At 33.5% G+C, this 22800-nt stretch overlaps 1 protein-coding gene across 6 annotated transcripts in view; it reads left to right on the top strand.

Moving 5' to 3' along the window:
* The window catches only part of Pcdh9 (protocadherin 9), an 814947-nt gene that overhangs the window by 505784 nt on the left and 286363 nt on the right, over window positions 1-22800 (top strand). For 4 of the 6 annotated variants that reach the window (XM_075949801.1, XM_075949799.1, XM_075949802.1 and 1 more), the window contains one exon: window positions 14987-15188. In XM_075949801.1, the coding sequence (XP_075805916.1) occupies window positions 14987-15188 (202 nt within the window). The remainder of the gene's footprint in view (window positions 1-14986; window positions 15189-22800) is intronic. The other 2 variants (XM_075949804.1, XM_075949803.1) reach the window with 1 other exon arrangement.

The raw sequence follows: 22800 nt of genomic DNA, 5'->3' as shown, positions 1-22800 counted from the left end.
ATTCATAGTTAAACACATTTCATTTTTTATTCATGTAAGATTTGATAATAATGCAGATACAATGAAGTCAAATTACCAACTTTTCTAAGATTAGCATATCTGTCGGTCATGACCCCCATGGGAGTCAAAAAACCTATTCACAGAGGTCACATATAAGATACCCAGGATATCAGATACTTACATTACAATTCCTATAAGTAGTAAAATTTCAGTTAAGTAGTTGCAAGTAGATAATGATATAGTTGGGGTCGCTACAACATGAGGCAATGTATTAAATTGTTGCAGAATTAGAAAGGTTGAGATGAAACAAAAGTGAGTGTTTCCAAATATTATTAAACACCCAGAATTGTTAACATCAAAGGTAAAGACCACTACATATTTTTTATTTACATTTGTTTGAGGTGATACAGTAAAAATAAAAAGATACTCAGGGGTTGGACATATATTTTTCTTAATGAATACATTCTTGAATTCTACCTTTTATGGAGTTTAAGTGTTTATGGTCTATGAAGAAGTGCATACAAAAGCATCTATAATGCTGATCTTAACTTGTTACTTATATGTTTGCAAAGAACTTTAAGCCACTGACACTATTAATTGTAACAACCCAATTGCATGACAATAGTCATACACTATTGTCCATTTTCTTTATTTGAAGATTTTCCTATGCAGCTTGGATATTTCTATATCAAGTGTTTATTTCTACTATACCTTGAGTTTCTCCTTCATAGCACCAACTACATGTGTAATTACTTGTTCTATTCATTTAACTTACTTGAGGAAAGCTCTTGAGTAAAATGATTGTTATGTGTGACAAAGAAAGTTTCCAGTATCAGAGTCCCTGAAAGAAAGAAGGCTAATTCTTTTGTTGAAAACCGAGTAGAGAGCTCTAGAAAGCTTTTGACTTATTGTCAAGACTCTTTCTTGGCCATATAAGAAAGGCAATACATGTAGCCCAAGATGAAGCTTCGGTCATCACTTAACTGTATAAGTATAATGAAATTCCAAATTTTCTGTCACAAAAATGTAAATCTGATTGGGGCAGGCAATAGACAATGAAAAATACCTGTATAACACAGATGATTTACATGAAGACATGAAAGTACACTTTTTACACATTTATTAGTTCCATATATATTTTGAAGGTAAAGACCCTCAGCTTTCAAAGGTGTTATATGTTTCATTAAGAGTGATTTTAGGAGACTAAAGAGATGGCTCAGAGGTTAAGAGCACTGGCTGCTTTTCCAGTGGTCCTGAGTTCGGTTCCCAGCAACCACATGGTGGTTCACAACCATCTATAATGAGTACCAGCTTCTGGCATGCAAGCATACATGCAGACAGAGACTGTGTTATAAATAATTAAATCTTAACAAAGAGTGATTTTATTGGACATTATGACTCTTCAGAATTTCAATGAGAAGGGAAAGAAACAATTTGAGTAGATATGCTTGCACACTTAAAATAGCATCTTTTATAAGATGTTATAACATGCAGAGGTTTAGAGTCCTGGGCAAACCTTTGAGTTCTGTTACCTATGCCTGTTAACGGAGAGACTCAGAGAGGTCCTGTAGCTGGGACCTCAGAAAAAAGACTGTGCTAGCCCAACAGATAACATCTCTATGGGTGTTGCTGACCTTGAAGACCTGTGATATTCAAGGACTTGATATTGATAAAACATTCAGTGTATGAATATTTGATAGCAGCATATAGTCATACCTAGGCTGTCTTATATACTTAGTTCCTACTCATTCAAAACCAACTCCAATCTCTAATCATAAAAGTGTCCTATGACCACTGTATTTTTTACCATATAAATTTAATATTAGTTTTTTTGTTTTAATGCACTAATAATTAATCATTATGCTATAGCTGCCTACAGTATTAAGCACAGAAACATGCTGTACAAGTTCATAACCTGAGATCTGTACCACGTAGTTTATGAGGGTTTTAGATTCAACCATTTCATTTATACAGAATATGTTATATGCTTGAATGATGCTGAAATTGCCTAACAAAAACCCTCATTATATACTCCTATTATCATGTGATACATAACTGTATATCATAAAGCATCCTGATTCAGATTTTACAGACATTCTGATGCTATAGTTTCAGAGATAGCTGTTCAGGGAAGAATAAGTATCATTTTCTTCTAGTAATTTTCCTAATATTTAAATTTCCTGGATATAATTGGAAACTTAGAAATGCATTTAGAATACATATTTAAATTAGAATTTTATAGAGAAATTGATAAATAAGATATATATTACTAAACTATATTTAAATATTCAGTTGTGAATATCCTTTCCTCTTCAGGAGTACTTACTCTTTCTTCTAAGAATGTAACCCTGTAAACTATAAGAGGAATTGTATGAATAAATGTAGGTAGGAATAAGGTTATAAGATCATATCCTTGCACCAAAAATACTACTTTTCTAACACAGTTTCTTAGGCACTACTACTGATTCACTGACAAGTTTGTTTGGTTATCACCCAAACTGCAGGTCTGATGCAAGTCGTATAGATTTTCATATCTATGAAAGTTAGTGATAAAGCAAGACGTCTGTGCGGTATTCTCTGTATGCTTTTTCAGTGTATGAAGGCTGAGATAAGATGCCTTCTAAACACATTAAGCTCTATGATCTATTCCAGGAAAGGTATTTCTTTAATTCCCAAAGTGTCATCATCTATCTTCTTCTGTCTGTCAGGCTAGGACATGAACTAGACCAGAATTGTTTTCTGTTATGTACAGCATGGCATTGCATCTTCATGCAGCTCTTTGAAATATGTCTGTAAAAGCAAACACAATTGATTTAAGCCTAAACAGAAGGTAAAATGTTTCCTTAAGAATATCTTTGAGCGTTCATAATGTTTGAGATAAGAAAATAAGAGGAAAACTTGATCGAATATTATAATAGAAGTGTGAATGCAGAAATGTTTTTTGAAATACAAATAGTTATGCATAGAATTTTACTTAATTTATAACAGAATAATCAGATACTTATACATAAATTAATACTGAATTAGTTTATCAATATATAAACAGACACACAAATTGTTAACTAGAACACACTTATAGCAGAACTGTCATATTCTAAATTATTTGAAACTGGATTGAAGTATCTTTTCTTTTTAGTAAATCCTATGTAATTCCCTTCCTTGGTAATTTTTCAATTTACTTTGTTATATAAAGGATTGATTATAGAAAATATGTATACACTCTACAGAATTCCCTCATATGTTCTTTTTCTGACCAGTTTGTACTATTACTAACATTAAGACCATTATTCAAAATTGTTGTCATTTTTCTGAGATTTATTTATTATTTATAGAATGTTCTACCTGCATATGTGCTTGTATACCAGAAGTGGGCACCAAATGTCATTATAGAAGATTGTGAGCTACCATGTGGTTGCTGGAAATTGAACTACTCAGAACTTCTAGACGAGCATTAGTGCTTTTAACATCTGAGCCATCTCTCCAGCCCTATTGCCCAGTTTCATAAATATTAAAGCTTAAACAAAAATAATTTATTATATTGTGATATATATGTATGTATGTGTGTATATATGTATGTTTGTATGTGTATGTATGTGTACTTAGGTTTTCCACTGCTGTGCTAAAACACCATGACTGAAAAACAAGTTTGAGAGAATACTTCTTCACCTTTTTTTTGTCTTTTGTTATGTGATGTTTCCTGAGTACTGGTGGAGTGTTTTGTTTGTTCCATTTAAGGAAGAGAATTCAACAGACAATTGCTCTCAATGCTCTGAGTAATTATAAGTCTTAGTTACTAAGGTCCATTGCAAAATAAAGTTCTCTCTGATCAAAGCTGGCAATAGTTTCAGTGTATAGGAGTAAGTAAAACAACTTAAAAGGAAATTTGATGGGTACGACATGACCATTTAGCAAAGCAACAGCTGGAAATTTCCTACTGGGATATGTGACTTCAGCAGCTTTATTTTTTTAATAGTCCCCTTTTTTGTTGTTTATTTTATAGTGTAACTATAGGGTTATAGTATAAGATATGAATATTCTCCTCAGTCCTGTTTGAAAAGTGTTTGATTACCAACATAGCATCCTTACCTTTATTGTCCCAGTAAACACATCTTATAACGTCTCTCCTACTATTTCAGTAACATGTATTTACAATTGCTGACTATGATAATTTGACTGAAAAAGACAATCTAAGCTTCTAACTCATATATCATTTTAGAAAACATATATTTGAAGACTTAAAATATAAAATTCTGGAACTGTACTTTTTAAGTGACAGCCTGAATTATTTTTCATAAATTCTTATACATAGGCTAAATTATAGTGTAGTGTAAATTCTACATTGTTGTTGAACTATTTCTTTACATTATTTGTTGTGAAATATAGTGCACAAAGAACCCTAAAAATTACAGAAGGCATTTCTATACATAATTGTTGCATCTTAGACTCAATTAATTTATACTTTATTGTCTTTGAAACATTGCTGAAATATTTGTAGCTTTAGCATCTCTATTGCCATGTACACTTTAGAGTACATCCTTTGTGGGCATTCTCTCTACATTTTAAAAATATTTTAATTAAAATATAATTATATCAATCACTTCTTTCTTCTTTTTCTTCTCTCAAGCTCTCCCATATCCACTTTCACTTGCTTTCAAATTGGTGGCCTCTTTTCATAATTACTATCATATACATATATACACATAAACATACACACACACATATATGCAGAAATATTTAAATAAAACCCCTTGAATCTGTTTTTGTTGTCCGTGCAATATATTGTTTCAGGGTTTACCACTTTGTATTTAACAACCAAAAAGCAGAGTTATCCCTGAGATATGTTAATTCTCCCTCTAAGCAGTCATTAGTTGTCTGTATTTTTTCCCCAGTAGTGGTACTTGTGATATTTCTCCCATTTCTCATTTGTATGTTTATTGATATTGCTTCTGTTAGGATCTTATGTAGTCAGCCTAATCTTTAACTCCCCTCATTCATGAGGTTTCCTGAGACTTAAGTCCAAGCTGAGTAATGTAAATATACATATATACATATATATATATACATATACATACACACACACACACACACACACACACACACACACACACATATATATATATATATATATATATATATATATCGACCCTTGCAATGTGCCTAGTTGTTGTTTATGGAATGATGTCCATATACTATGCAATGATGCTTATTTGATGAGGACTGAGAGCTATACTTACCTTGGTTATAAGGACAAGTTGTAGAATATATAAGAACTGCATTTATTTTCCTGAGTATTTCTTATTATTTTATAGACTCAACTAACATTTAAATAAGGTTCTATATGCAGAAGAATTCAACACATGATTGAATACTGTATTTATGTTCGGGGATACAAATTATCCCCAATGAACCAATAACTGAGATTGGTGACTCAGTAATGTTGTCAAAGAGGAGATTAAAAAGCCACAGGGCAAGAAGCTATTATCACTGAGATGTAAGAGTGATTTTTGTTTCAAATATGAGGCTCAAAACCACAGTGACTGTCTTCAATAAGAGTGGTTTTCTTTTTTATTATTATTTGAAATAAAGTCCAGCTCCTTAGACTGTTTAGAACAAAGACTATTGAACCCAAGAGGAAAGATATATAAAATCTTGCTCATGTTTATTTCAGCTAGCTCAGTGTCTCTGTTTTCTTGTGATCATTATAAGGCTTTGATACTAGGAGAGTTGGTGATATGACATATTTTACAAAGCACACAAGACTTAAAACATAATTCCTACAGCTTATAAAACATCTAGACTTTATATTGTACCTATTAGTATTTAACAACACCTTCAGAAATATTTATATAATATTTCTATAGCTGAAATTTTCTGTTCAACATGTATGTTGGAAAATTTCTTATAGAGTTTTCTCAGATTTCTATAATTCTAAACCTCTTGTGAAGTCTCGAACCATTCATCTCATCTTATTCAACCTTCAGCATTACTGCTAAATTTATGATCCAAAAAGAACATTCATACATAATAAGCTGAGAGAAGATTGAGGTTGATTTAAATGTATCAAAAGCTATGAATTATGAAGAGGACTACCCTTCAAATTCTCCTTTTTTTCATAACTAAACTTAATGCTGTCTTTCTTTAAAGTACTTTGGGATATCACTTTTACAATGATCCTCAAATACAATTTTAATGCCTAATATTATCATTATTACCTACCCTCCATAAATTACAAAGGACAAAAACAACAAAACAAAAACATATATTTTAACTACTTCAGAAAATAAAACCAGTGTCTGTGGAGATGGATCATTCCTAGAGTATCTGCTAAGCAAGCACAAGGATATGAGTCTAGAATTCCCAAAACCAAATAAAAGCCGGTGACATGCATGATGGTGACTGTGTGTTACTCCAGAAAGGGGGTCGGTGCTTGGGCCATCCTGGAAAGTATAGGTCAGGAAACATTTCAGTAACAATGACCTTCACTTTCAGTGAAAGACTCCAAAAAAAAAAAAATGTTCTGCTTGAGATCTTTACGTGCATGCAAACAGATATGCACATGCATATGTATGTATCTGTTTACATAGCTACACTCACATGTAAAATTAACACACACAATACAATACCCACATCAAAACTTAAATAACAGAATATAATCAATTAGTTAAAGTAAAAAATGTGAAACCCTGAAGATATCTTAAATAACATTACCCACACTCTCAAACCATTACAAAGCCACAAATTTCAGAAAATTTGCATCTTTTGTTCTATACTATGATTAAACCAATATTTAGTGTACAGAAGTTAGAAGGATGGTATAAAAATCAGTGTTCTTTTGAATTTAAGTAAAGACTTTTTGAATTTTAGTATATTGATTTTTATAAGATATGGTGTAGGAGGTCCTTCTGTTTATGTATTGCTTTCATTGTTTGAATAGAGAAACTGCCTTGGCCTTTTGATAGGGCAGAACTTAGGTAGGCATGGAAAAGACAGAACTGAATGCTGGGAAGAAGGACAGACAGGTAGACGCCATGGAGCTTCTGCCTGAGACAGACGTTGGTTAAAATCTTGCTGGTAAGCCACAGTCATGTGGCAATACATAGATTTAATAGAAGTGTGTTAAATCAAGACATAAGAGTTAGCCTATAAGAAGTTAGAGATAATGGGCTAGGCAGTGTTTAAATGAATACAGTTTTTATGTGATTATTTTGGGAGTTAAGCTAGTCAGGTGACTGGGATGAACAAGGGACCCACACCCATCGACAAAGATATATTCTAAACTCTACAAAATACTATTTTCTAAGTATTAACTGTTATTTTTTCTCTTGTTTTTATCACCCTTTTGAAGACTCTATTGTAAATAAAAGTAGAAAGAGATTTAAGAATAAAGACTTTTATCTTCGGTCTCTACATGTGTGCAAGTGGAGACAATTATTTCAACTCAAAGACAATTTTAATGCAACCTGTAGTATCAAAATTCATCTATATTAATTTAAAGTTTCTCCTGCTCAACAGTTGGTTTTAGACTTTACTTCATCAAAAATAAATAAATAAATATCTTATTAATTAATTCTGCTACATTTTTAAACTTACACTCTAAGGATGAGTAACTATGTTCCCAGACACAACAAAGCACATAGTATGCCTGTCATTATTAGTGTTTGAAAATAACTTTGTAGCATATCATATATATATTTACAAGCACAAATGTATGGACCATGAATATTATGGGAAAATGTTATATTCTTGACTTAACTTTAAAATCTATAAATATTATACAAACTGTACATATTCATAACATTGTTTATCTATCCTATCACCATTCATCTACCATTATTACCTACATTTTAAGTTATTGTCATTATAATAATTATAAGATCAAATGAAATATGTTTTTTTCTATGGTATTGATGTACAAAGAAAGCACTCCCATATCTGCCTCATTTCTTCTGCTTTCTCAATTTTATCAACTTTTTGTAGAACTCTTTCAGGAGATCCTGAAGAAGGTGACTCAATATTTATTGAATAATGTCACTCTTATGATTCAATCTATGCATATTTTTATATTTGGATCGTACTTATATTTTCTGCACTATGACTGACTTCTTTTATTTCTATGGTAATTAATATTTTCCCACACATTAGTGTGGTGGGCAGGATTAAATCCATTGGCTCATCACTTTGATACAGTCCTAAATCATTATTCAGCTCATCAGTAGTTATTTTCTTGAGCCTTAGGCTGGCTACTCAGGTATGCTGTGACAATCAATACATTCACAGTGCTATTTTCCTTTGTTTCTCTTCTTTTTTTTTCACAAAGAGAATATAGTAGTAACTTTTGGTTAACTGTCATGCAAGGTCTGACAGTAACAGATGAATATTATATTAGGTATAATATAATATAACATATAGAGATATTCCAATGAAACTTCAATGTCTTCAGTGATTCTCAAAGAGTCTTAAAGTTTTTTCAACTACACAAATATGAAATACTTAAATCAAATTGAAATAGTGAGGAAAAGATTTTCAACTGGATAACACATTTAACTAGATTCCACATTTTATATGTAAATAATCATTTAAGAAACCCTCTGGACAACATAAGTGTGAACTAACAAAATTTCTTGAAGACTTCTATTCCTCTGTTTATTTTTTTCTGTAATATGGTATGTCTTCAAATATTTTGAATTTGTAGTTTGCATTCTTAGTAGGTAATTATGATCATGAGACTATTCTGAACACACAAAGAAGAATAAAACTGTGAGCATATATATGTATATTTGCATATATTTGCTTTAATTTCTCTATGTTGATTCATGCTTTTTTCTTTTATTTTTACATTCCAACCACAGTTTTCCCTCTCACCTACACCCCTGTTCCCCCTCTCCTCCCCTCCAGCCCAACCGCCATCTACTTCTCTCAACATGTGAGCCCCCCTCCAAAGGGAATCAGCAAAATCTGGCACATTAAGTTGGAATAGGACCAAGCCCCTCCCCATGGTTTGATATTACTTAAAATTCCTTTGGAGCTATGTTGTAAAAATAATTTGTATTTAGAAATATGGTCTATAATGGAGTTATGAAATTGCTTTACACTAATAATTAACAAGATGAATTTTATAAAAATTCTTATGTCTAGTTTATTCTACAAAGGTAGCTGAGATGAGTTCTAAATATGGGACAGTAATCAGACCCAAATTTTGTTTTTATCATTTATAGGTCAGACATATATTTTAGTAATCTATCCTTAATCAAAGAAAGAATCTCCCCCCAGCCCTTAACTCTACACTTCTGCTAGTGACTTATATAAGTTTACTTTAATAACAGTCCTAATTTACTATAATTTCTAATTAAATTGGTGCAATTATCTTGTATGCTGATTTTGTGAATATGATGAGGGTAGCCTACTTTGTCACATGGGTTTGTTTATACTAGAAAATGAAATTGGAAAGGACTCTTGCTGAGTTGTTTTTCCACATTTCTGTACATATAATTTATAGATGCAAAAATTCTGCTTGTAGATTCAGGAACAGCTGCTCTGGCTTAATGCAGTCGTTTTATATTTTGAATGCTCTGGTAAAATACTATAGTCCTACTCGGCAGGATTTAACTGTGAGAAATGGGTTAAGGGCATCTCAGGTAGCAAGAACTAAAGAATATTAGCAACATCATACCCCGCAATGTGACATGTTTAATCCTTTCTCTTTGCCTTGACCCTGAGGGAACATGTCCCCAGCCAAGGCATGAAGTCAGTTTAAAACTTTTTCTATTCTATGGCATTCTACTAGGGAAAACTATGTAAAAGAAATATTTCTTTTGTTTTGTATTTGTTTCAAATATTTAAATTCAAGCATCCAGTCTACACACCCATGGAATTCAAAGAATGAAATTTCTTAGGTTTCTCAAATATATAAAATATTTTTAAGGAGAAATAATACCTAAATCTCTCATTAGACCAGAATCAAATAGAATTCAAATTTAAAGTATAGTAAAAATGCTGCTGTAGGCCATTTCCATTAGGGTTTCTGTCAGTAAGAATCTTAAAAGGTATGCCCAATATGTTACAAAGTCCATAAAATCACTATGTCCTTCCTTTCTGTAATTCATTTTACAGTAGCGCGTTTACATATTAAAGAGAGAGTTAGCTTTAAGTTAGCGAGAGTATCTACCATGCAATTTAAAAATTTGAAAATAAAACAGCTAATTGTGGAGTGAGTTAGAAATAAAAGGTGGCTGTTTTCACTCCAAATGAAAGAGTGTATAGCTGTATATAACAAATTGCTTAAGAGGACAGCAAATACAACGCAGGCAAGCAGCTCACTTTCTCTACCAATATGACTTTAAGTGACCAGAAATCATACGCTTTCTTTTTTTTTAATCTTTAGGCTTAATAAATTTAGTTATCAAAAATTTGTTCTTAATTTGCTGAATAATCAAAATCCACCTTTGATTACAGCAGTTCTTAAACAATTTTCCCAAAGATAAATATTTTCCTTTCTCTCAAATACCGAAAGATGTGAATGTTGAAGAAGGAACAGAGATGGTGACGCCTGTTGGCGGTGTTGCACCCTTTTCTTTACGGTCTCTCCAAGCAGCCTGCATGATGCAGAAAGAAAGAGGACCTTAAAAGTGCTTGGCTGGCGGACTAAACAGTCCCCCTGATGGTCTGTCTGTCCCATTTAGAGTGCCAGAAAAATGCCTCGTTTACTTCCACGGACTCAGGAAATTTCCATTGTAAGTTCATAATGTACCAGGTGTCTACATTCCCCAAAAAACTACCCAGTTCTGATATTGTTGACAGCTCCTGATGTTCTTATCATTCTCTAACTTTTAGTTACAAAAGCTGAATGACATGTAAAGTAAATAGTTTTTTTCATACTTGCAACAATGCTAGCCTACTCTAACACTATACATTACTCTTCTAGCCCATGTTTCTTACTGTTGTTTTTGATTAACAATAGATTTATTTTTATGTCAGATAACTAGTGTGGATTATTTTGAAACCAAATACTCAGAAAATACTCCTCTCTGTTTAAGTGCTTGGGTTATTGTTTATGAACATACTTCATTGTTCTGATTAAAGAACAATCTGATTCTTTAAAAAAATGCAGTGAAAGCCTCCTATTTATGGACTGAAATAATTTTTCAGTAAATAAATTAATTAATATTAGGAAAAAATTTTTGAATGAGCTTATATTATGTGAACTTGACTATAGTTTTCCGGCAGTTAAGACAACCACTTTATCTTACTTCTTTAAGAGAAAAAATATGATGGATGAGAAATTTGTGTTAAATCACTAATTATTTGCAGATTAAAAATAGGCCTAAATTCTTCATAGGTGTGACTGTTTTATTATAAGGACTTCCAAAAGAGAGTAGAAAGTTAGTTCAACGTAGCAGCTGTTCATAATTAAATGAACCACTATAAAGTAATTTGTGTTTAAAAACCTCTTCTTTATCATCTCTAGAGGGATTGCTTTGAATCTTGGCTTTTAAAAATAGCTCCTTATACTTGATACTGGACACATTAAACCATAGCTGTAGAAGTTCTCTTATTAAGTGTATTTAGAATCCTATCTGAAGATTTATCATGTTGATTTATATCTTTCTAATGTTAATTAATCAAGTACATATTACATTAGAATTGAGTCTATGAAATTCTATCAAAATCCATTCTCTGAAGAGAAGTGTGTGGTCTACACTGTCCTTTGCTTCATCCTTATCCCTGGAGTTTCGTTCACTCTAGAAGAAGCTCTACTTAGCAGGAGGATCTGAAGCAGCATCTGTGACAAAAACTAAATTCTGTGAATCATGTGTTTTCCTTCTCAATGAAAATTACATTACTTAATTTTGGGAAATGAAAGAAATAATTGTTAAAACTAACTAAATGATGACAGAACAATACTTTTTAATAAAATGTATTTGTTTCTATGAGCAATTACAACTTTTTTATGCAGCATGTTTATATAACTTGCATTATATATCATAAAATCTTCTTGTTTGATTATTTCTGACCTTACAATGCTCCTATTGGACAGACAATATTATTTTTTCATCCTATATAAAATACCTCTAACTGAGCCAGAGCATAAGGCCTAACTCAGAATTAACAGATCTATGGTAACCTGCTCTACTTCCGCAGGTCAACACATACTGCTGATTCCTTAACAACAAACACAACTTCTTTTCATAACGCACCACTGTTCTTCTCCTTGTATTGAAATGTATTCAGATCCAGTCTTTGCATCTATATTGTTCATTCTGTCAATGATATTCCTGGCAACAAATGAGCAATATGTATGCTTGATCATTTTTATTCAACCCATGGTATCCACTTACATATTCTTAGTACATGTACATTAACATCCTACCCGTCCATAAACTAAAAAAAAAATTACACAATTCTGCCAATCAGTTTTAAACAGCTTTGAGTTTATTAGTTAAGAAATTTTAGTTTTTTATTATTCAAACTTACAGTATTTTGTTTAAAATAAAAAATAAATTTGTATTTACTAATTTGCATTACTAACAAATGTATAATGCAAAAAATAAAATATCAGTCCAATGTGTAAAAGATGGAGTCTAATAAGCTCAACGTAATAGTCTTAGAAGAAAATGTTTTGTTATTCTATGTAATTATTTTCCAATGTATAGTAGATGCTCAATAAATAAATATACACATATTAATGTATCTATTAAAATATATGTACACACATATAATATATAACAATAATATAAAAAATATCTTATTGATGTAAGAGATAACTGATTATGCAAATGTTGAGGAATATTTTACTGGGGAAAATAGTATAATTACAGCAACATAATGACCTTCTTCCGATTGTCACAAATGAAATACAGACTCCTTTATGTGCATGATGCATATGGAGGTTATTAGATAACAGAGTGATTTATTTCTTAGCTTTGCCTTGTGCTTTTATCCATTATTAATTAGTTTGTAAATAATTAAGAGTCTATTCGTGTTGATACCAGTGGACTTTTCTCTTGGACAATCATGTTAAGAAACATGGCTGACAATCATGTCTAATGGCCGACGGTTTACATCCCCTTAATATTCACTTTTCATGAAAAGATTATAGTATATTTAGAATGTTGAAATATGAACAAATAAGCGTTCTTTACTTGACAGTTAAAATTCAATTGGGAAGAAACATAGCAACAAATAATGTAGCATAGGATTTGTTTTAGAAATTGGGATTCACGCCAGGAGTTTCTTTCCATGTCTGCCTTGCTTTTGTATAGCTCACCTAGACATACACTAGAACCTTTGGAAGAGGAGTGATGCTCTTCCAACAGTAAAGTGTTAAGGGGAAATGTGCTACATCAGACACAATTAGTAATTTTTATGATTATAGTCTATGGGATGTTGGTGTCAGTTCATTAAAAATGTACTGAGCTATCAACTCATTTCACATAGGCCATTGAAAAGCAATAAAGTGGTATCAGCTATTCTCCAGAATGACTTTTACCTGGATTTGAACCAGTGACTCATAGAAAATAAGCTGTGTTCTATTGTCAGTCTATAAAAGCATTTTATAGGGCTGCAAGGCACCTGCCTCCTGCATTTTCTCTTGAGCAGCATTCCCGTTTCTTTGAATATACTCCATAAATTACCTCTTGAATAAACAAATATTAGAGTCTACGAGAAGGTTATATTATGCACATTATTTGCATTTTGTTTATTTCTATGTATTATTAATGCCATTTAATCTCAATAAAAGTATTCATGTATAGTACGATATTGGATAGATTTTGACTGTGAAGGAATGGAAATTTCTTTTAGTACAATAATACTCAGTTACTAACATGTGTAATTCCCTACAGTTTACATTTTCACCCCCATGTAACTGCATATATTTTTATATTTCATAGGTTATATCAGACAAAAGCACATTGACATGAATGCTGAACTCTTGTCTTTGTTAGAATGCAGACTTTTATTGTACCGAAACACTGACTTTCACTGAAGTAACTTTAAGCGCATCATAGCTCATTTCTTGTGTTGATTCATGATGCAGTGCAATAGATGCCAAAGCATTCTTCTAAATACATTTCTACAGAGATATCTTTAAACATAGGATAGTAGTAAAGCCTGAGACAGTGATCGAAATAATTCATTAGTCCCTTCCTCTCTGTTTTTCTCAAGTTTTGAAGGACATCATTTTTTTTCAATACGCATCAATTTTGTATTAGCAATTTTAGTTAATTATTTCTGGACTTACTTTAATAAAACATAAACTATTGCCTTTCTATGCTACATTCTTATTTGTATTATGCTATTCCAAAAGTTTGAGGGAAAATTCAAAAGTCAGCCTATAAAAAAGCAATGGTAAAGGAACTTTGCTGACTAGATCACTACCCTGAAATTATCCAGAAGCAAAGTGCCTAATCAAGAAACTTGAAATGTTGAATTAATGAACTATTTAGTTCCATGAAGCAAATGAGTCTGTGTATTTATTGGGAATTTTTTAAAAATTTTTTCTCATAAGTATGTTCCCTTGCTTTTGTTACATTTAACCAAGATTTTACATTAGGTCTTGTTTGTTTTTTTCCTGTTGTTTGTTTTTTGGGGGGTGGGGAGGTGAGAGATAGGATTTCTCTGTAGCTTTGAAGCCTGTCCTGGAAGTAGCTCTTATAGACCAGGCTGGCCTTGAACTCACAGAGATCTGCTATCTCTGCCTCCCGAGTGTTGGGATTAAAGAGGTGCATCATCATTGCCTGGCACTTAACATTAGTTATATGCCCTTAAATTATTAAAGATGGACGTTTATTTTGGTAATTTGCCAGTTGTATATTACCTAGCCAACGAAAGTGATGATCACTGACTCTTCCCTTTATTCCTAGCCTTGCATACTCTGGTGTTGTCCTGTGTCATTTGCTATACTTGTTGGATTTGTGTTCTGCAGAGCATGAACGTTCTGCCGTGGAGAATCTAGTGTTAACTGCATGTCCTGTGATCTTCTTTGTAGTCTCAGCGCCGTGTTACCTTTCACCTCCCGGACGGCTCCCAGGAAAGCTGCAGTGACAGTGGTCTGGGAGACCACGAGCCGGTGGGTAGTGGAACCCTGATCTCACACCCTCTTCCTCTGGTTCAGCCACAGGACGAATTCTACGACCAAGCCTCTCCGGACAAGAGGACCGAAGCAGATGGCAACTCGGACCCCAACTCTGGTGAGTCCTCTTCCTGTCTTCATAGCTTGCGGCTGTTCTGGTTGAGTAGTGAGCTGGAACTTGTTTAAAGGGTCACCCTGCTCTTGCAAAATAGGGACAGTTGGTTGTGCTTGCTGTTTTTTATTGTTAGATGCATTGAAATAGATGAAGTATGGTGCGTTTGATATTTTGACCTTTAGGTGGTATGCGCCAACATGATGGCTTATTTCATGAGCCATCAAAAGGTTTTAAAATGTGCACATATAATTGAAAGGCAATATTTGTTGGAATATTCTGTGGTGGCAAAAAAGTTACAGCACAAGCATTTAAAAGTTCATGACATAGACTTCATTGGAATATAGTTAATGATAAGTAATATATATGTGTATATATGTATGTATTATGTATGTATATATTCATTCTTGTGGAATGCTATCTTCTAAAGAATTCTTTAGAAACAACACAAATAAATAATGATTGAATGTGACTAAGATCCATCTGAAGAAAGGATATGATTTTTAAATTTTATTTATGCTTTGAGCTTTGGATAATTTGGTTGTGTGTAAGTAGTTTTATCTGGTCTAAACCCAATATCCTCCAAAGAGCTATAGCTGACCTTGGCAATCGTTCTCAATCCTAAGCCATTCCTGTAGAGGGACTTCATCCTTTCCTTATAAAGAAAATCATGGGCAATGAAAATTATTTCTATATTATTTAATTTTTTCATGATAATGAGAATGCTCACTGTAGACAGGAATATTAGATAAGTGTTTGTATGTTTCCCTAATTCTTTTTAAAGGAAGGAAAATACTGAGTAGTGATAATAAGAGGACATCCAAACCAGAAAGGGAACAACAACAAATGAACAAACATTATACACACTCAAGACTCAAGACAGACTATCTCTCCTGCTCTTGAAATGGCTTCACATTGACTAGCTAGAGAAGGAAATGGAGTTAAAGCGACTTTCCTATAAATCTCTGGCTATTTAGCCCCTTCTGCCTAAGACATTACTGTGCCTCTGGCATTCCTTGTTGTAGCACTATCTAGAAGTGGTCACAAGCTCAGACAGGCTTTCTTAACAAGTTCCCTTCTGGTAATTCAGCTCTCATGTTCACTTCCTTCCACAATTCTGAGTCACTTCTCTGTCTAGGCAGAGAGATCTGTGTACATTCTTCCTCTCTCCCTCTGTCCTGCCTGAACCAAGCCACCGCCTATGCAGGCCTCACATTAGGTTCTTTTTTCATTAGCAGCTGTTCAATGTGTGCAGTTACATCACATCTATCTGCAGAGCTTACCCTTTACTCCAGGAAATCTAGGAGAATCTAAGTAAATTGTATTTCATCATTTTCAAGATGTGTGTTTGCTTTGTAAGGGCATTTTTGACTTCAAATATCTAGAGCTGATGATCTTAAAACCTTTCATCAAATTAAGTTTGAGAGAGCTAGAGAATCACTTATTCTCCGTGCATTTCTTGGCATGCTCACTCTGCGATGTAATGATTCTAGCTTGTTCCATTGAGCCGCATTTCCCAGGAATTTTGTAGAGGTGATGGGGTAGGTAGAGCTTCTAAGAACTCCTTGCAAACAATTCGTGTAATCTACAATTAACAGTAAGCTACGTCTATATGCAGTAATTTTGAATTCCTTGTATGTAAGTATTTGGCTATTCTTGTCTTTGAGTCAGAATCAAAATCAGCACAGAAAAACATAGCTTACATATACCTAGACACACAGATGTAGCAGTTCTCTGTAGCATAGGCAATGCACTCTGTACACATATATTTAAAGCAGCAGTAATAAATGAGATTCCAGGTGAAGAACTTAGACATGCCTAAGAGCTTTCGTCAATTTTGTTTTGGATAGAATAATGAAGTCCTTTAGAATCACACACAGGATGACAGAGGGCAGTGAGCTTAATCACCGGGTTTTAGAAATTGATGAACATGTGGGTAAATTTTCTACTTAGCTAATTGAATTAGAAATTTAAAAATATTCATCTAGAAGGGAAAGACAGCTTTTAGGCTATATTAACTACTAAGCAAGATGATAGTTATTTCATATTTTATTTGTCCTGGAATTATGTGTCTGTGGTCAGTGGTCAGTCAGAGTGAACTGAGAAGTCAACTATTATAGAAAAATATAGCTAAACTACAGAATATATTTCATCACTACTACAGATGAAATTTGTCTTTTCTATTTTAAAAACAATGATAATTACTACAGATACATTTGTAGGAAATTTAAGTTTAATTTTAAATGTTCACTTAAATATGAATTTGAAACAAAGTGTGTTTGATGTTATGAAATATTAATGTTTTATAGGGCAATTTTTGCCAAAAATAATTATTAGTAATATTTATTTCCTTTTTAATTTCACTTTTTTATTTGTCAGGAGAGTCTGCAATACTTAAAATAATTTGACCAGATCCTAGCTCATTCACCTGTCATTTCTTCTGGTGTCACTAAGTATGTAAATCCAGCGAGGAAAAATAATATATAAAACATTTGCGTGCTACTGATTGTTGATGAGTTGATTTAGCCAAAGAATGGAGAGTTGTCTTTTTATACTGCTGGGCATTTTTGTTACTTTTTCTATACATTCTCCTAAGTAGACCACAAAGTAAGTCACATTTGAGGGTTCCAATAAGAGAAAAAAGAGAGGGGGCATTTTATCAAGGTTTTAACGTAGGAAATAGCTAAATTGCCCTTGGCCAGGTCTTTATTTAATATGTCATGCTACTCACACAATGACGTTTTTGTACTCTACAAATGAACTGGGTCAGCTGCCAAGGGCGAATGGACAGAAGGTTCTAAAGCTGGGGAAAATGCGCATTTCAATCCCACTCAAAGTGGTCATCAGAAGTTTTCATTTTTTATTATTTTTAAACAAACTTTTGATAGCTATAAAAAAAATCAATGCCCTAGAAAGCTTGAGCATTCTATTTGAGATGGGGATTTTACCCAGGAGAATGGTGGTCAGTAAATTGCTTTAAACAAAAAGAAACAGACCTTCATGGGAGAATCAGTCTTGATTCATCACTGCTGGTGAATTAGACAATTCAGGTCAGCCGTGAGTAGTCCTGGGAGTCAGTGGTTCACTTGACCCCCGCTACTAGACTAAAACTACAAACTCCTTGTTAGTGCCTAGAGCAGAATTCATTAGAATACACTGGAAATGTTAAAAGGACAAAACAAAATCTTAATTGTGCTAGAAAAATACCATGCTCCATCTCTTTACATTATCTAGTCACCGCTCTGTAATTAACTTTGAGGGATTAGTGAAGTGTAGTGGAAAGACACCCGACATACTAGTCAAAGGCTGTCAACTTCTCTTATACCTCAGTAGTTTTCTTTGTCCACTGTGACTCTTCTTTCTGGATTTTTATACTTTTAGAAAAGACATGATTCATGATTTTCTAACCAACGAATTAGAGTACATGAGCTTCGGAGTATCATGACACTTACTAGTCTTTTTGCGTAGAAAAATCTCTGTATTTCAAATATAGTGGCCTTTATTTTAAAAACATTTATTATGATGATATATACATAGTAATAATTTTTATTTTTCATTTTCTAATAAATTGAAATGAACCATTATATCTAGTAGAGTATTTGAGGAAAGTAGATTTTTAACATATGCTGTTACTCCTCCTAAATACATATTGACAACTTACAAGCACCAAAAAAATTGGTTTTTTTTGTTTGTTCATTTTGTGTGTTTTTTTTTTTTTTTTTTGAAACTGGGTTTCTCTGTGTAGCTTTGGAGCCTGTCCTGGAACTAGCTCTTGTAAACCAGGCTGTCCTCGAACTCACAGAGATTTTTTGCAGCTAAAGTACTGCAAATATAAACAGTATTCTTTATTTTTCAATGTATTTTTGAGGTTTTGACCAACTATACTTAAAATTTTACTTGATTCTTGGTTTTAGTAAGATTAAAAACTGAAGAATCTTACATGTGCTCTAATAATGATCTAAAATATACATCAAAAGCCATTGTGTTAAAGGCCTGTTAGTATCACAGCAGATCACAGACAATTAGAAACTGGGTGCAGTGAAAATTTTGAGCTAACTGAGGCCTACTCTTGAACAGAATATTAAGAGCTTGGATCTGACCTGCTTGTACTCTGTTTTCCTAGAGCCTTGGATCATTTATCACCCGTTCTTCAATGTGATATGCTTCTTTGTCAGAGATGCATATCTTAGCTACTGTTCTATTTTTGTGATTAAGCACTGTGGTCATGGCAACGTTAGTAAAAATGATTTTAATTGGGAGCTTTCTTTCAGATTCAGAAGGTTAATTCATGAACATCATGGCTGGTAACATGGGTGAAAGCAAGCAGACATGACTTTGAGGCAGAAGGTGACAGCAAACATCTGATCCATAAGTTGCAGGGAGAGAAAGTGTAAGGGGCCAAGAAACACTGAAGGAAGACCCTAGACTCACATAGTGTGCAAGAACTTACAGAGGCTACTCCACAATAGCCAAACACATCCCAAATTTGCAAATTATTGATAGGAATCTCTAAAACATATCTAGGAAAGTCTTCATTGCATGAAATATGGATCTTAATTCATTAATTTATATGTACTGGAAATAAACCCGTTAGCTTTCATTGAATATTTAAAATTATAATCTGTTTTAAAATTGAAAATAGCTTCTTCTGTAATGCAATACATCCTGACCAATATCCCCTCGATCTTCTCCTCCTAACCAGCTACCTTCTGTACCCCTAGATCCACTCTCCCTCTGTTTCTCCTCAGAAAAAAAAAAGCCGACCTCCAAGAGATATCAACGAAACAATACCAAACGAGATTTTATAAGTCAAGCCAAAAGTGGTCTCATATCTAGGCTAGGCATGGCAACCCAGTAATTGAGAGCAGGCTAAAGAGACATTCTTCCACTCCTACTGTTAAAAGGTCCCACAAAAACCCCAAGCTAACAGCCATAGCATATACACAGAGGATCTGATGCAGGCTCTTCAGAACCCATTCTTGTTGCTTCAGTTTGTGTGAGCCCGTAAGCCCATATGATTCCTCCTTAGTGGATTCAGTGTGTTGTATTGTCCAGGTGTCCTCCATTCCCTCTGATTCCTACAATCTTTCCTCCCCCTCTTCCATGGGGTTTACCAAGTCCCAAAGGGACGACCCAATTTAGCCTATCTTTCTTCATAATGTCTGGGTGTCAGCCTCTGAACCCACTCCTATCTGCTTATCCATTTGGCTGCAAATTTCACGATGTCACCATTTTTTTGTAAACACTGAATAAGTAATATTCCATTTTGTAAATGATAATCTTGATTTCATTGGTATGGCAAAACATCACTTTTTTCTCCCCAGTTACAAGTTTTCAAAACATGCCTAAAGGGATTGAAGATTGTTATCCTGATGTAATCAGTCTGGGTTTGGGTCTATTGATTTATTTTATTCAGGTATTTCTCAAGTGATACTCCTATTTCTTGATGACCCTGGGCTTACAAGCGCTTTTGCAAGTTGTCAGTACATTGTATGGAAGGGAAAGGTGCTTTGTAGAAGTTGTCTTTGAATTCTATAGCCAGATGCCAGGGAGGGCTATATCACTCAGGAATGTATTGCCTCCTTGAACCACCACAGTAATCAAATATGAAAAAAACTTCCAGTTTCTTTGAATCTTGCATAGCTGACATCATAAAGAATTTTCCCTTTCTTTCTTTCTTCTATTCTTTTTTTGCCTTATTATTATATGCTAATTTCCATACACGTTCTCTCTCTGTACATATATATACATATATATAATTCATTTTTTATCAAATTTGATACACATTCTGTTCTTTCCAACTCCTCACCTATCCCCCTCTCAACTTTATGTGCTCTATAATTTATTTTTTTTCATTGAGTCCATTTAGTACTGATACACAATGATGGGTGTAGAACCCTCTCCTAGAGTACGAGTGATCTCTCCGGAGGTCTAACTCCCGAAGAAAACAAAATTCTCCATTTCCTAGCTAAACAAAATTCTCCATTTCAATTGTTAATAGTACCTCATCTCCTAGTAGGACTTCAAGGCCTCTTACCCTACCCACATTGCCCCTTTGATTTGGTGTTATGCATTCATTCTGTGCTGATGTGAGATTTTATATGAAATGACCCTCTGTGTCCTGCAATCTGTTTCACGGTAAATATCTACCCATCCTTCAACTCATTCTCAGTGATCTTTGAACCCTGTGGAGAAGAGATGAAACATTAATGTTCCATTTTGAGCTTAGCTTTCTCAGTCTTTTGTTCTCTGCATATTGTACTTCTCTGTATCAATCCGCATCTACTGAATAATAATATTCTCTCATAGGGGTGTAGAGTATACTCATCCATGCATATGAAGTTAATAACTTAGTAAACTTTTATTACTGTGATTATTTAGCTGAAACAATAGCATCAACTTGATCCCTAGGGCCTTTCCCCTTTCTAGTCATAGATTTTGGCTTACATAGCAATACCAAGCATGAATTTTGCCTTGCGCAGAAAATCCCTTGATGAAGGGGTTGTATGTTCTGATAATATTCCTACCAGTGCCACAGTTGTACCAGCAGGCAGATTTTCTTCTCAACCATTTCAATTGACTACTCCTAATATCGACAATTAAGGATTCCCCCTGTTGATTTTCTCTCCCTCCCTTCCTCTCCAATTCTTTCTCATTCCTTCCTTCCTTTGCCTCATGCAACCTCAATTTCTTCCTTTCTTTTTCTCCCCTCTCCTTTTTTCTTATTCTCCTTGAATCTTTTCACCTTAGTAGCATAATGAAAGAAAGGTCATTGGTTTATGTTTAAAAAATCTTACATAAGTTTATGAAAATGCCCAGGTTTTAAAAGCTATGGAGTGTTGTTTTACCCTTACACATTTTGTCTCATTCTCATCTAAGCAATGAACGTAACCCAGTATAGATGTTTGGGAAGAGTAGAGTAGATAAATAGATCTTTAAAGAGAAAGTTTATAAAAATGAATAAAAAACATTACTGCCAGAAGACATGTATAAAATTGTATTTATGGAGATTGCTAAAATAATTTTGTGGTATGCTTGGAAATTAGTTCATGTGTTATTGTAAAAGTTATAATAAAATAAGAGTTTATTATTTAGAATATATTTGCGAATACTCAAGAAAATTCACATTTTTGATTCTTGTCAAACAATTCTTCCAATAAAACAAAACACATATATTTGATCTTAATATCAGTTCATACAATTAGCTGTGATCCTAGAAACCTCTTATACTGATGAGTAATTTGGTTTCTTTTTTTTCAGTAATGTTAAAAGTAAAAGAAGCGATTATAGTCATATGAAAAGTTGGTGAACTTTTTAAGCTGATTGTGTGTGTATGTGTGTGTGTATGTGTGTGTGTTTGTGTTCATGTGCTTGTGTATTTGAAAGCCATATCTGTATGATCATACATACATTGTAACCAGCTTGTGGGAGCCAGAATATGACCTTGGGTGTCTTTTTCATCTTTTGTCTTATGTGATGGAAAGCTTAGGTGTTGTTTGATGTGCCTATGCCAGGCTACTGACCCCTGATTTTCACAGAAATAGAGGGTTCATCTTCACCTGGCTTCATGTCTAGTAAGTTCTTTATCCAGAGAGCCAGCTTACCAGAACCTGTACTT

This window comes from Microtus pennsylvanicus, chromosome 15, assembly GCF_037038515.1.
Source record: "Microtus pennsylvanicus isolate mMicPen1 chromosome 15, mMicPen1.hap1, whole genome shotgun sequence".
NCBI lineage: Eukaryota > Metazoa > Chordata > Mammalia > Rodentia > Cricetidae > Microtus > Microtus pennsylvanicus.
The sequence above is the reverse complement of the archived record's forward strand: the minus strand, read 5'-3'. Positions and strand labels throughout refer to the sequence as shown.